At 40.2% G+C, this 15448-nt stretch overlaps 1 protein-coding gene across 1 annotated transcript in view; it reads left to right on the forward strand.

Moving 5' to 3' along the window:
• The window catches only part of LOC134653486 (uncharacterized), a 284313-nt gene extending 268981 nt beyond the window's left edge, over positions 1-15332 (forward strand). The window contains exons 11-20 of the mRNA XM_063508855.1: positions 966-1110; positions 5103-5360; positions 6459-6588; positions 6950-7113; positions 10208-10439; positions 10603-10764; positions 11580-11731; positions 12587-12699; positions 13579-13761; positions 14300-15332. Of these exons, the coding sequence (XP_063364925.1) occupies positions 966-1110; positions 5103-5360; positions 6459-6588; positions 6950-7113; positions 10208-10439; positions 10603-10764; positions 11580-11731; positions 12587-12699; positions 13579-13761; positions 14300-14815 (2055 nt within the window). The 3' untranslated portion in view covers positions 14816-15332. The remainder of the gene's footprint in view (positions 1-965; positions 1111-5102; positions 5361-6458; positions 6589-6949; positions 7114-10207; positions 10440-10602; positions 10765-11579; positions 11732-12586; positions 12700-13578; positions 13762-14299) is intronic.
• Positions 15333-15448: the final 116 nt, after the last annotated feature.

Genomic DNA, 15448 nt, shown 5'->3' on the forward strand with positions numbered 1-15448 from the left:
TGGAAGGTGAAATAGGGTGAAAGACTATGAATACGCTATTAAAAATGGTTTCGCATGAAACCCTCGGATACGAAACCCCAAAAAAGGTTATGTAAAGGCTATTAGATATCGAAATTGAATGTGTATTGATTTTAAAAATTTAATAGAAAAAATATTGTTTCGTATTTATTTCCATATTAAGTGACCCGGTTTCATCGATTATAGTGTATTATTAAATTAGGTGTACCTATACTTAGGTATTTAAAAATAATACAGTAACCTCGATGGGGCGAAATCCTCGTAAACACGAAATGAAATGTCATTCCCTTCCCTTCCCTTCAAAGCCCGAAACCTCCATACGGTCCATACCTCGAAATATTTAACCTCATTAAGACGAAGTATTCAACGATTCCCTTCACGTCTATCCAGTACAATTTTTACCTCTATTACTCAACAAATAAAGTTTAACTTCCATCCTTCGAAAAATATATTACCTCTCTATATCTCGAAGTTATTCAATAACAAACCTCTATGACTAGAACCCTATTTAAGACGAACACAAACCTATAAAGATCCTCCCTAAGTCCCTATATAACATAAGATGCCCTCTATAACACGAAACCTCGTTTAGCACGAAGTTTTTGGCGTTTCCCTTGAGATTAGTATCGACGATCCAACCGTATAATTATATAATTATAAGCTAAGAACCTTCAAGTACATGAAAACTTTTTATTTATAACTCAACTAGCGACCCGCCCCGGCTTTGCACGGGTTAACAAACTATACATAAACCTTCCTCTTGAATCACTCTATCTATTAAAAAACCGCATCAAAATCCATTGCGTAGTTTTTAAGATCTAAGCATACATACAGACAGACAGCGGGAAGCGACTTTGTTTTATACTATGTAGTGATGCTATTAATATCATTTATTAGTTAATTTTAAACGTAATTGCACATTTTTACAAAACGCCTTTTTATTCCAGGTATTTATAAAGTCGGAGCTCAAAGTGGGCGTAATATTCGTCAAGGAAAACCAATATAGCGAAGAAGACATTCTGGACAATAATGAAAATTCGCCAATGTTTGAAGAGTTCTTACAAGTGCTCGGGGAAAAAGTGCGGCTAAAAGGTTTTTACAATTCCATTAATCTTTGTATCGGCTATAAAGGCTAAGAAGGGCAAATATTGACACTATTTGACGACGTAGTCGGTAGTGACCCTGACTAAGATGCTAGTTTGCTAGTGGGCCGCGAACCCCGATAAGGTCAACCATTTTGAGTTTCTTTGCATACCCGTTTTGATATTTGATAGCTTAGTTAAAGTAGCGGAAGCTTGTGACTGGTCGTATGCCTATTACATACCTAGTATTAACCTAATGTGTTCATTACAAAACACACAAACTAGAAAGAAATACCTTGAATACTAAAATCCCTTTCAGTCGCATATTTCATACATGATTCCAATGAATAGTGTAACAATTACAACTTGAAGCACACTTTTTCATATTTTGCCACTTGTGGTCTCGTTAAATATATAACACACTATAAAATTTTCGCTATTTAAATCAATAAATTGCGTAAAGTAATCATCTCAAGTTTTGGCATTGAGAATGACAGTGACATTGACAGCGTGACGTTCGGTCGTATTGTAGTCTGAACTCCTAGTACAGAGTTAATACAAACAGTCCAAAACGCCTAAGATTTTAAACTTCCCGCTATGTTTTGAGTATGTTTGCTACTAATAAACGTAAAATACTTCCACACAGGAGTGTTTTTCGGAAAGAGACTAAAAGTATCCCAAAGTAAAATAATGCTTGCAGGTTCGTGCGTGTAGAGGGGCCATAAAGCGTTCCCTTTTATTATAATTTAGTCTACTCAAACTGACTACCCGATTATTGCCTGTGAATGTGTGCGTAGACGTCATTGAGAATATCTCCGTCTTTCTCTAAGACGCAAGCGTGAAAGGGATAGATCTTGGTAGCATCGAACTTTACGACTTTTGACCTCTTCCTCGGTTATGGTAGCCTGGTACTTTTGGTGTGGTCGTCGGTTGCATATCGCTAATAGGTACGGGGCAAATGACCTCTTCCTCAGTCATGGTATCCTGGTACTTTCTGATTAATGTTAGTCTCGTTATGTCGCCATTATGTCGCCGTTATGTCGCCGTTATGTCGCCAGTATGTCGCCGTTATGTCGCCGTTATGTCGCCAGTATGTCGCCGTTATGTCGCCAGTATGTCGCCGTTATGTCGCCAGTAAGGGGTATAAAAGACAGGTGCGCACCGCCGGCGAGGCATTCATTCTTCAACCATCGGCTAGCAGTGACTCTGGTTCTCGGGCGTTTAATATTCGGTAAGCAAAGTTCCTCTACTACTGTTACTATGTTTGTTTTCGCTTGGAATTATCCTGGTGAATTTAAACGTGGAAATGGTGTCTGTGTTTGGTTTTACGGGGACAATATCGTCGTAAAGCTGATCTTAGACTTTTGTGGAGATTCTTTGTTACCGAGTACGGGATTTAAATATAGTGAAGTTTCCTACGCAGTGTTTTTCTAAGTGCCGCGACGTTATGCAGGGACAATATCGTTGCATAGCAGGGGCTTGGAAAGCGTGTTTGTGTTTGGTTTTGCGGGGACAATATCGTCGTAAAACTGAACTCAGGCTATTGCGGAGATTCTTTGCTGCTTTGTGTAGTTATAGTGAAGTTTTCTACACTGTGGTTTTCTGAGTGCCGTCACGTTATGCAGGGACAATATCGTTGCATAACAGGGGCTTGGAAGGCGTGTCTGTGTTTGGTTTTATGGGGACAATATCGTCATAAAACTGAACTTAGATAAAGGTGTCTAAGGAAATTTCATTTCTGTGTTTAGTTCGTTGATTTTGTGAGTAGTTTGGTTCATAAAATAGAACCTAGTTATTTTAGTGTTTTACTATGGGGTCTTTTGCTATATATTTTAAAACCAGATCATTGTTTGGACTGACTGTTTGTCCGGCTGGACCGCTCACCCCTTGCGGTGTTAAATGTGAGCTGTCTAGGAGTCTTTTTGTTCCAAGATGAGGGTTATCTTGGCGCCTTCTTTTTACCAACATAGAAGGTGAAAAACGTCTCCCTCCTTAGCTCTCCAATGTCCAGCTGTTAGATGAATAGTGGGGGTGTCACATGCGCACCATCCGGAGTAATCTGGGCCCATTTGAAATCTACAGTATTTGGAGGCTTCGTATATTAAATATATTTATTTATACCACTTATATACATAATAGGGACCTGTCTTACCCATGTTGCCACCCTGCCTCTGTGCAACCCGCCATGGGGGGAGACAAGCCCACGAGCTGTTAGGTTGCATTCTCGGAATCGCTCGCCGAACTTTTACAGTTTCTAGTAGGACACACTTGCGTATATTCCAAAGTACCAGGTCGATGGTAAGTACGAACTGTGCTTTGGTTATACTAGAGTAGGGACAAAGGGTAGGTTTAGGGTAAATTCACACACTAATTATTCGGAATTTAGGGTTCATTTTAGTCTTGGTCTGTAAAAGGACTTTTAAAGGACTTCAACTAAAGTCTCGCTATACTAAAATTTTGCGTAAATAGGTATAGGGTTCCAATTGCTTAAATCTTCCAATATTCTAATTTATTTGGGGAAAATAATTAATGTAAAATCTTATCTCTATTTTTATTTATGAGATTCTGGTTTTCTGGTGTAAAGACGAGGTACTGAGTATTAAAATCATGTTTCTAAGGTATTTACACAATAAAATCATAAATATCAAGCTGGGATTAGGAACACAGTCTATTCGGAGATAGAAAATCGACGTCTAGCTGTTTTAGGGAACCTTTGGCAGGCAAGAGTAATCCAAAGGATGATTTGAGTGAAATAACGCTCATCTTGATATTTCAGTCTCATAAAATATAGTATATTTTTAACAAATAAACTTAGTACTTCGTTTATGCTTCTAAAAAACTAGAAATACAGCTTATATTTTAGTTCTGGGGAATGGAAATGGGATTCGCATCCCTAGCTTTTGAAATAAAAAAGAATAGTAATTTTGATGACTGATGGATACTTTGACACTTCTCTTCATAGTCATCTAGGCACGCATAGGTTCCGAAGTGTTGGTCATAGCCCGTCTGGCTAAAGAGTAGGGTAGGAGTTCCAATTGACCTTGCTGATTGGACTAGGAGCCCCCAATCCTGCATCGAGCGTATGGGTAGCATATTTCGAATAGAAGCTGGTAGATAATAATATTAAATGCTAGGGTGTAAATGGGCTTACCCCAGGAGTGCTACTCATATGTTATCCCGGAGGCTTAATATATTGTTGCAGGCTTCTACCAACCCCATTTTTAAACTCATTTTACCAAACATATTTCTTTTATATTCATATTATCATATATGCTGCATTTACCTAAATAACATTATTTGAAGTAAAATATAACAACATTTACATTACAATAATAAATTCTGGTAACTTTCAGTACTATTTCTGTATTTTAATAAATTATTCTAGTAAGTTACTCGTTAGCGTCATAATAAATGTGCTTCCAATATCTTAAAATATTTATCCTAAAGTCCAGGTAATTGTAAATAAAATCAGAGTCCAAAATTTAGCTGATACTCATTAAAGAACTTAGGGTACCGCGGTTCACTTCGAGGGGTCCTAACGCTAGACTAGACGATCACGACTAAATCACATGGCCAAATTTCAGGGGTAAATCTAAAGGGGGTGTTTATATTATGGTTAGTTAAGTAAGTAAGTAGGTAGTGGGAGGTGACAAGCTATCCAGATAGATTTGTTTTGAGCTTGTTGTTGTAGCGGGTTCGAGTTCCGACAATGGCTGATATTTGCATGATGAGAAAGAATATTTCAAACTCAGTCTTAGAGATTTCTTAGGTACGGTTGTTTAATATTATAAATAATTTCCAACATATCGTCGTATAGTAGAGAGTTGACTCCCGAAAGCTTAGATGAATGAGTCGAACGAGTGTATAAAAAAATATGTGTAAGTATGTATACAGGGTGACACTCACACTATAATCCCGATGTCTATCATGAGGTTCATTTTGATTATTGTTCTATGTCATATTGTTAAATCCCTACCCCTACTTACATCCATTTCATTCCAGGTTTCGACAAATACAAGGGCGGTTTAGACACCGTCCACGACCTAACGGGCCTATACTCAGTATACACGAACTGGCGAGGTATTGAGATCATGTTCCACGTATCGACGTTGTTGCCGTACGAACGCCACGACCCTCAGAAGCTGCAAAGGAAGAGGCATATAGGGAATGATATTGTGTGCGTCGTATTCCTCGAGGCGGACAACACTGCCTTCTCACCGGCTTGCATTAAAAGCCATTTCTTGCACACGTTTATTTTAGGTAAGTCTTAAATCCTAACCGGTAAATATAAGTATTCATGAACGATGTGTCGTGAACGTATTGTTTCATAATGTGATTCTATACATTACCATTTTAGGCCTTTACGTAATTACGGAGTGGTAGAATTATTATAAGTATCCATTATATTTCAGTCGGGCCTTAATCCCACGTGTTAAGTGTTCCCCTATGGCTTGGATGTGAGTCAAATATAGTATAAGTATCGTCAAATTTAACCTTCCTCAGATCTACTCTGATATATTGAGATTCAGCATTTTGTTGTCTTGTTTATCGCTATGCGACGAAAGTATGACGTACGTCTATTGAGTTATTAGTACTTACATTAAATACACTTAAAAGCAATATCAAACGGTTCACTATTTATAGAACTTTCAATTGAAAGTGACCTCTTTCTATTGCTCTAGAGTGTAGTCTATAAAACTTTATCGTAGCTAAGTGCATTATAAACTTGGATAGATTTAATGGGTAGGTATTATCGAAGATCGCTACACGCTTTGTACGCGGTTCGAAACAAGAACACTTGAGATTTAAGCTAGATAAACATGAGATTTTCGCTGAAGTTCAATTTTATCGTTTACTTAATAAACATTTTAATGGTTTGAAAGTATACATTGCCTTGTATCGATAGATTCAGACGTGTACGTGACGACTACACAGCCGCTTTGGAGTAGGCATATAATTATGCTAACGATTTGTCTGCCGTTACCGCAATACGTAGGTATACATATATACTTTCGCCTGCAGTCAGAAAAAGTGCGTCCGTAAAATAAGCGCCAATATCTTGTCTCCACAGTGTGTATTTACAGGCAGATTTACACTACTTGCCCTGTAGAAGCAAGGTGCTTGAAATAACTTTTTGAATACTTACCCCCTTAATCATCAACGTGTTGTCAACGTGCTACAGCTAAAAGCCTAATTGAGGAGATTATGTTTTATCCCTTTCAAGTCAAAAAGTCAGATTAAGACAAACGATTATTAGCTAATAGAGGTATGTATCGCGTTAATGAATGAGGGGTTTACTCTACGATAAATCAAAGTAGTTAAGTAGGTATGTTAGTAAGTATGGATCTTTATTTGCAGTACGAGTATCAGCACGGATAAAACGGCGGCCGACCAGGTACGAAGTGTCGGTAGTCACTCGGGACGAGGTTGGTGCTTACAAACCCTACCTTTGGGAGCAGAGTGTGTTTGACAAAGGGCCCATGTTTAGGTAATTGCCGCTACATAGTGATAGTGATACTCTTCGATAACTGTAATACTTCCACGGAGTTAGTTAACATTATATTGCTTTATAGTCTTTAGAGGCGAAAACATGTCTACGAAATTCAACAGCGAAAATGTTAAGAACTTTAGTGAGAGTCAATTTTAAACTTAATATGTCATATAACTCATATATGATATTGATGTCCACCGAAGTCCGTTTTACATTAAAATTGCTTTAAGTACTCTCAACAATTTCATGAACTCTTTTGAATGCTGCTTTTTGACTTTATATCTACGATTTCAATTACCTAGGTACCTCTCGGACAGTCGATAGACATTGTTATTAAATATTCGATTATATTTTACAGAGAATGGCTTCTCACGAAAATAGTAAACGGAGAGAGAGCGTCATATTCCGCCCCAAAATTTGCGAGAATGCAAGAAAGAACGAGGAGTCAAATGCTCGAAGACATCGTAGCTAACTTGCAGAATCACGCCGAGACTGGACAGATACCTAAACCATATAGAAGAGGTGCGTTATCAACTTATCACTATTATCATCATTATCTCATCATATTGCATAGGCTTTTTCTACACCAGTATGATTCCTATCGCAATTAGTCTTCACTTATTTTACAATTTCCCTTATAATTCTACGAGTTAGTTCGTGCGTTGCCCTCATCCAATTTTCTCGCTAATTACGAACATCTTGACGAGTACACGGATATGATGGTTTTATTTGTCTATGTGCCAGCGTAATAATGAATGAATAAAAAACTTTATTTTCAGGCAACTATTGGCCCATAGATAAATACCTTAAAACTAGCATACCTACATATTACTAGTAGTTCGCCCCGAACTGAGAACTTGCGGTTCGTTAAAAAGATCAATTGAATGCAGTGCTACTTAGTCCGAGATGGGCATTTCGTAATTGAATCCTGATTCCACGATTACTTGAAATTACTTTTTAATCTGATTATCGATTCCCAGATTAGGTACTTTGTAATGTAACAATACCGAATTACTAAGTACAATTCCATTTGAGGAATCAGGAATCAATTTCTCGAATATTACAATTACTAGTAATTGGAATCAATGTCGATTCCTCATTACAGGAATGCATTACTTGATTCCTTTCAGATTACATTTCGTACTACTACTATCAAAAGTACATTTCGATAGTAGATATAGATGTTGTTGACTTACTAGGATGCATCTATATCTTATTTGAAACAGGTGCGCAGATTTCGAAAATGATTACCATGACCTATAAAACGACACCCATGACGACTTTTATGACATACTGCATGGCCGCCATCTTGGAATCCAAAATAGTCATCATTTTCGAAATTTGCGCCCCCTAAAACCTATAAAACGACATCCATGACGACTTTTATGACATAGTGCATGGCCGCCATCTTGGATTCCAAAATAGTCATCATTTTCGAAATCTGAGCCCCCTATAACCTATAAAACGACATCCATGACGTCTGTTATGACATACTGCATGGCAGTCATCTTGGAATTCAAAATGGTCATCATTTTCGAAATCTGCGCCCCCTAAAACCTATAAAACGACATCCATGACGACTTTTATGACATACTGCATGGAGTGCATGGCCGCCATTTTGAAATCCAAAATGATCATCATTTTCGAAATCTGCGCCCCCTAAAACCTATAAAATGATATCCATTACGATTTAATGACAGTGCATGGCCGCCATCTTGGATTCCAAAATTGTCATAATTTTCAAAAAAAATCTATAAAACGACATCCATGACTACTTTTATGACACAGTGCATGGCCGCCATCTTGGATTCCAAAATGATCATCATTTTCGAAATCTGCGCCCCCTAAAACCTATAAAATGATATCCATTACGATTTAATGACAGTGCATGGCCGCCATCTTGGATTCCAAAATTGTCATAATTTTCAAAAAAAATCTTTAAAAGAACAATATTATAAATGTGTAAACCGAGCACTTTCATTTTTTGATACCAAACTCGACCATACTTTCTTGCAATTAAAATGACCAGAATAGCAAGACCCCTCATAAATGGCCATTTAGCATTTTAAGCTCTTCTAGCTCAATAACCTCTTGTTCAAGCCAGCTCAAAATTTAATGATTAAAATATAATGCCCTCGACTATACGTTCACCCAATTTCATTTAAATTAGACTTAAGTTATTGAGTATCAAACTATCCTCTGAAAGTTCAGCTTAAAAACATTGAAATGCCGGGACGTGCCCCTAGCCAGCCGTGTGTTCAAAGTCGAATGTAAGAACTTCGCTTCGCTTCGCTCGCTCGTTCGATTATAAAATATATCTTAAGACTAAAAACACACAATTATGGCTGCAATGCAGTTCGCAACCCCGCAGTGTCAAAGACCCGGCCGCGGAACCGCCGGAACTTGACACTCTTCGGGCAAAACTCCTCCTTGGTGAGGGTCGCTAGGTGTTCAGCCGGAACGCTCACCACAAAGGAATTAAAATTCACAGTGTGTCGAGATTCCAACTTCACGACCTTCAGGATGAATCCGGACTTGCCTCAATAATAAGAGTGTGATAATGACAGTGTCCGCCTTTTCAATCGCGTAATGTGAAAAAGTGATACAATTCTTTCACACGAATAAAGCTAGATATCCATAATACGCCTGCAGGTCGTTGGTCTATCTTGTTAAGATCACCGCACATCACCGCAGAGACAATCACCTTTTTCCCGTATCGTGTATCGGTTCTATTATAAATTCAATATGCAGCGCACACTAACATTTAGGTACAACTTTGAAAACTATATTCGTATTAGGTAGGTACCTACATTAACCTATGCTTCAATCTAAGATTTGGTCGACGATTTAATCCACAGGATCAGAACTTGTGAGTTCACTTCAGGTCACTCTGAACTAAGTACCTTTGATGGATTCTAATTATACTTATCAACTCGTAACCAATTTGCTAACTTTCGTATAGGTATTAGGTATGTAGTTCCAAACTTAAGTACTCATTTTTTATTGGTACGTTGGACATACTTAGGAGCAATTAATTGTTATCGAAATACGTGTGGTAATCCAATCCTATACACGATGATCCAAAACCTAATCACAATTAATGAAATTCGAAAATAGGAACTTGAGTTAAATAAGTATGTATTACTCATACCGTTGTTTGGTGTTGCTCGTATATCAAAAAGCTAGCTTTGTTGGATCATGATATCAAATATTTTCAGCGATAATTTAAATTAGACTCCTTGTGTTGAACATTCTCTCTTATTTGTTGAACCTCCTCTATGCTCTAGTATCGTATCCAGTACCCGTAAATTGATACATCGTTCGTAAAGCATAATTCAAGTGACGATACACGCTAATAACCTTGACATCGTAAGGAAACCGGACTAATCCCAATTTAGTCTAGTTTCCCCTCTGGGTTGGAAGGTCGGATGGCAGTCGCTTTCGTAAAAACTAGAGCCTACGCCAATTCTTAGGATTAGTTGTCAAGCGGGCCCCAGGCTCCCATGAGCCGTGGCAAAATACCGGGATAACGCGAGGAAGAAGAACCTTGATAAGCAATAACGATTAAATTTCCTAAACGGCAAGATATTTATTATATTTCTCATTACCTTTTCAGGTTCATGGCGCCCTATCGGACATATGAGGCCGTCATCCCCTCTCCTCGACTCTGTGCGCGATCAGTTTGAGGACTACGACCAGCTCGCTAAGGATTTTACGAGGGTCTTCCTCAACAATGAGCTGAACGTGGCTTCCAACGCGCAGCTATTTGACGTCGTGTTCCTCGTGGGACAGTCCAAACAGAAGACCAAGTTTATTGGAGTGAGGGCGATATTAGGGGTTAGAAGTAGGTGAGTTGATCTCTTTCTCTCTGAGTAACGAGCTGAATGTTGCCACAATATAGGTAACCGCTGCAGTAGTGTAATTTATGGTTGATCAAATATGGCATTAAGGTACAAATCCAAGATTATAAAGTTTGTACATATTATGCAATATGACCTATATACGTTTCAGAGTGTTCCAAGAGATGTTGTACGGCATCCAGACCGGGTTCGGGTCGCCGCAGGTGCCGGTGGCGGAGCTGCTGTCGAGGCCAGCGCCCACGCTGCTGTCGCCCACGCCGGCGCGCCAGAAGAGCAGCAACTTCCTACAGGTGCCCGACATCGAGTCGCCAAGGTCAGTAGGATATCCATCAGCCCAGGTTCTGGTCCCGCAGGTACCGGTGGCGGAGCTTCTGGCGCGACCGGCTCCTACGTTTCTATCGCCTACGCCGGCGCGCCAGAAGAGCAGCAACTTCCTACAGGTGCCCGACATCGAGTCGCCAAGGTCAGTAGGATGTCCATCAGCCCAGGTTCGGGTCCCGCAGGTGCCGGTGGCGGAGCTTCTGGCGCGACCGGCTCCTACGTTTCTGTCGCCTACGCCGGCGCGCCAGAAAAGCAGCAACTTCCCGCAGGTGCCCGACATCGAGTCGCCAAGGTTTGTTTCTGGTGGGCCTCTCACACCGATGATGTACCTATCACTCTTCTTGCTAAGGCTCTATCTATCCAGTTGTTGAGTGTTCTTTTTTATAGCGCAATGACCTGTTTTACGTGCATGCATCGGAGACACGGGCTAAGTCCTACAGGCCTACCTGGGCACCAGGCCTACTGTAGGGTGACTGCTACAGTTATTGGTCACTACAAAGTAATTGGCCTTTCCTATCAAATCAGAAAGAAACAAGCCAATTGAAACCTTATAGTTTAGAGCGGCCAATTACTATGTAGTGGCCAATAGGTAACTATAGCAGTCGCCCTAGAATTACTCAATGAATACGACTTAGTACAGTCGCCATCAGATACATCGGAGCAGCCGAGGTGTTCACAAATATCTGAACACGCACTCTAACGCCTTGACAATAGTGGTCCAGATATTTGTGAGCGCCTTGATCGCTCCGATATATCTGATGGCGACTGTACAATAAAACTGACCACTATGTTTCATGTTAATTTCAGACCAAAAAGTGTACCCAGTTCTCCCATGGTGAAGCGAGCTTTCTCCAGGCTGGGCACGATCACGGCCGGCTGGGGCCGCTCCATCCGCAAACAGCACTCGCAGCTCAACGCCGACGACAAGAAGAAGTGGGCCAGCTCGCAAGACTGCTCTAGTTAGTACCTATTCCTTTCCTCCGGAGTCCGGAGCTTTCTCTAGGCTGGGAACGATCACGGCTGGCTGGGGCCGCTCCATACGCAAGCAGCACTCGCAGCTCAACGCCGACGACAACAAGAAGTGGGCCAGCTCGCAAGACTGCTCTAGTTAGTACCTATTCCTTTCCTCCGGAGTCTGTGGCTTTGTCCCGGCTGGGCACGATCACGGCCGGCTGGGGCCGCTCCATACGCAAGCAGCACTCGCAGCTCAACGCCGACGACAAGAAGAAGTGGGCCAGCTCGCAAGACTGCTCTAGTTAGTACCTATTCCTTTCCTCCGGAGTCTGGATCAGAGAATAATGAATATGTATGCAGAACCAGTAATACAGATACAGTAACAACTAATAAAATACTTCTTCTTCCTCCTGCCCTTATCCCACGTTATGTGGGGTCGGCACAACATATTTTTCTCTTCCATTCTCTTCTATCTTGCGTCACCTCAGCACTCACTCCTTTCCTTCACACAATCCATCCATCGTTTATTGGGTCTTCCTAATAAAATACATTCACACAGAAGTAATATTGTTCTGACTCAGCATACTAAGCTTGAGCCAATCATCAAACCCAATCAGTGCGCGCTATGACAGAAAGGAAAATATATAAAATAAAAAATCAGAAAATATCTAAAATCCCCAAAGAACAGTTTTTGCTCAACATTGACTTACTAATCTTACAACAGATGTTCCCTGTCATTTTTAAAGAGCAAATATGTAACACTGTGTAGATTAAATATATGTTTTTAGACAATTTAAAAGGAGTTTAATCTTGTTTTCACCTCTTTTACATCTCATGATTTATTTATTTATAATTTTCAGATAAAGAAGGCAAAGATAAAGACAAGGACAAAAATGCGGCGTTAGCAGTACCGAGGCTGTCGGTGTGCGCCGACGCCCAGAAAGTGGACCGTGCCAAACTTGCACAGACTGAGGTAAGACAGAGTTGTTTTTACCTCACTGCCGCAAATCAAAAAGGCATGGTTTATTATACATGTAGGTATGTATTTTAATTGAATTGATTTAGAATCGGACCAAGCTACTTGGCATAGGCAATGACAAATTTAAAAAATCTGTTCGGGCCTGCTTAGCAAAAATAATAGTATAAGTTAGTGATATCCACTCAATGTAATAATGTCTGCCCCCTTTATTAGTTCAATGCCTACATTATTATTGTAAACGGTATGTTAAGTATATGTAATTTTAGTACCTTAGTCAATGCAAGTGGTGTTTACCTATAAGTAATTGTTACGCTTAGCATAATTACTCAAAACGTTTGTTGTTGAACTTTATATAGTGTAAACTATTGTTGGTGCACCAATAAATAAATAAATAAATAAATAAAAATGTCATCATTAATGTTAAATTTTTAAGAAAATATGACTATTATAATGACACTACCTCATTTCATTCTATTCAAATCGGTGCAAAGTTAGCTTAGACGGACTCTAGTAGATCAGCTCAATACAACTTGTAATAATTATACCACCTTAACTGTTCGACCTCAGTTCTTGTATTGCATACACAAGAAATCATACAGGTTCCACCTTAACACAGGCGGATCGCGTATAGGTTCAGCCGCAAATTCTGAAGACGCAGGGTCGATTCCTGTCTTAGGCACTGAAGGCTTTGGTCACTTCTTCCGTATATTATATCTATACAGTTTGTCGGTAAAATATAATAAAATAAGTGCTCCATGAACTAAGTTTTGTACCTACGTGTGCTGAGTGTGATTTTCTCTGTGACTATGCTCCCCAGACAAACGACTTCCCAAACTATATTTCCATTTATAATTGTGCGACGTGTCCTTTCAGTTTTCTATAATCGAGTTCGACCCGGAAACGTTCCGCATCCTGCTGGACTACCTGCACACGGGCAGCTGCCCGCTGACCTGCGCCTCCATCCCGGGGCTGATCTGCGCCGCCGAGCACTACGACCTGCCCGAGCTGCTGCAGGCCTGCTTCCACCACGCCAAGCAGTTCCTCAGGATAGAAGTGGTGAGTTACAGTTGCATAATAATACACGCCCGGAACTGGGATCTGGGAATACAATGGCTCGTGTTGTTATAGAATAGAATATGATTTATTTCAGCATAGGTACACAGTTATACAATACATACACAGGAAGAAAGAAAAAACTTATAACTAACTTGTACACTGTCACTACACTGATAAAGGTGAACACTCAGCATGATGCCGGGTCCTACTGGAGTAGTACCTGACGCTGGTCTTCCGTGAACTCTGTTCTCATTTGAGCGTCATTTGTCCTTGTTATCAAAGCTTTCGTGATCCGACAACCGTCTTGACTTAACTAAGTAGGTTGGCAGGTAATGTATATGTACCTAAGGGTTAAATAGATTGCATTAGAGAATTTGTCTTAAACAGTTTTTTTGTCAAATCGAAACTCTAAAACAGACGCAAAGAGACTAATTTGAAAAGAAACAAAATCCATCGAATCTTATGGTCTTATCTTATTCTTGCAAGGGTGAGATATGTCTCACACTTGTATGATGTAAGCGTTGTTGTGTCATTCCAGGTTTGCACAATGCTGATATCGCTGGAGAACTACTACTGGCGGTACACTTCGGCGTCGGAGCTGGTGAACATGATCCTGGCATTCACGGAGCAGCGCGCCTACGCGCTGTTCCAAACGGCCGAGTTCCTCAATCTCTCCGAGTCGATGGTGCAGATGATCATGTGCCGCAACCTCGAGGTGCCAGAGGTTCGCAAGTTCGAGGCCATGCTCAGCTGGGCGCGCAACAAAATCAAGGCCAAGTCCGCCAATAAGACTGATGCAAAAAATGAATTTAAATGCATTATGGAGAGGCTCGCTCGGGACCTGAAGCTGTACAGGATCTCGCCGCAGGAGCTGATCAAGGTGGTGCTCCCGTCGAAGGCGATCAAGAACGAGCGCATCCTGGAGACGCTCATGTACCAGGCCAACTCGGGCATGTACCGGATCCAGGACAGCTACATCGAGGCGTGCCAACAGCGCCTGCAGAAGCAAGACTCGCGTTTCTCTGAGTTCGAGAGCTTCGACTACGGCATTTAAACGGAGCTGTGAGGATTATCAGTGTATTAGATAGATTTTGAAGAGAGACTGGCCTGCTCCTTCTCATAATGTGGTATGTTGAAGCCTTCTAAAGTATTATTGTTATAGATGTACTCGAGTAGAGGTGCGAGAAATTATTGTACACTTCTCGGATACCTATTCCTTGTTGTTGTTCATTGATACCTATATATATTTTTTACATCTAGACGTGTTCAGCATAATTATCTCTATTTTTGGTACCGTGAACTTTGCGATACGTGTGTTGTTTCGAAAATGAAGACACCCGATCGGCTGGCGTGGTGTCTTGTGAGTTTTTGTCCACACAGATGTTGTTCGATTTGAGACCACGTGGCGTATACATATATACATACATACCAATACTTATTATACATATCACCATTCCAGCCGTCTTGTACTATATTTATTATATTTTCAACCAATTGATCAAATTCATTAATTATTTTATATGATCCTAAGGTACAAAACAATGGTTCATGTAATTAAGGGGTTTCAAAAGTAATTATATAAATCTAATCGTATTTATCATATAAAACGGAACCCTTATATATATACAGAGTCGTCATGTAGTATGCGTAGTCCAACACGCACTTGGCCGGTTTTTAAATTCACAAG

This window comes from Cydia amplana, chromosome 13 (genome assembly GCF_948474715.1).
Source record: "Cydia amplana chromosome 13, ilCydAmpl1.1, whole genome shotgun sequence".
In the NCBI taxonomy this organism is placed as follows: domain Eukaryota; kingdom Metazoa; phylum Arthropoda; class Insecta; order Lepidoptera; family Tortricidae; genus Cydia; species Cydia amplana.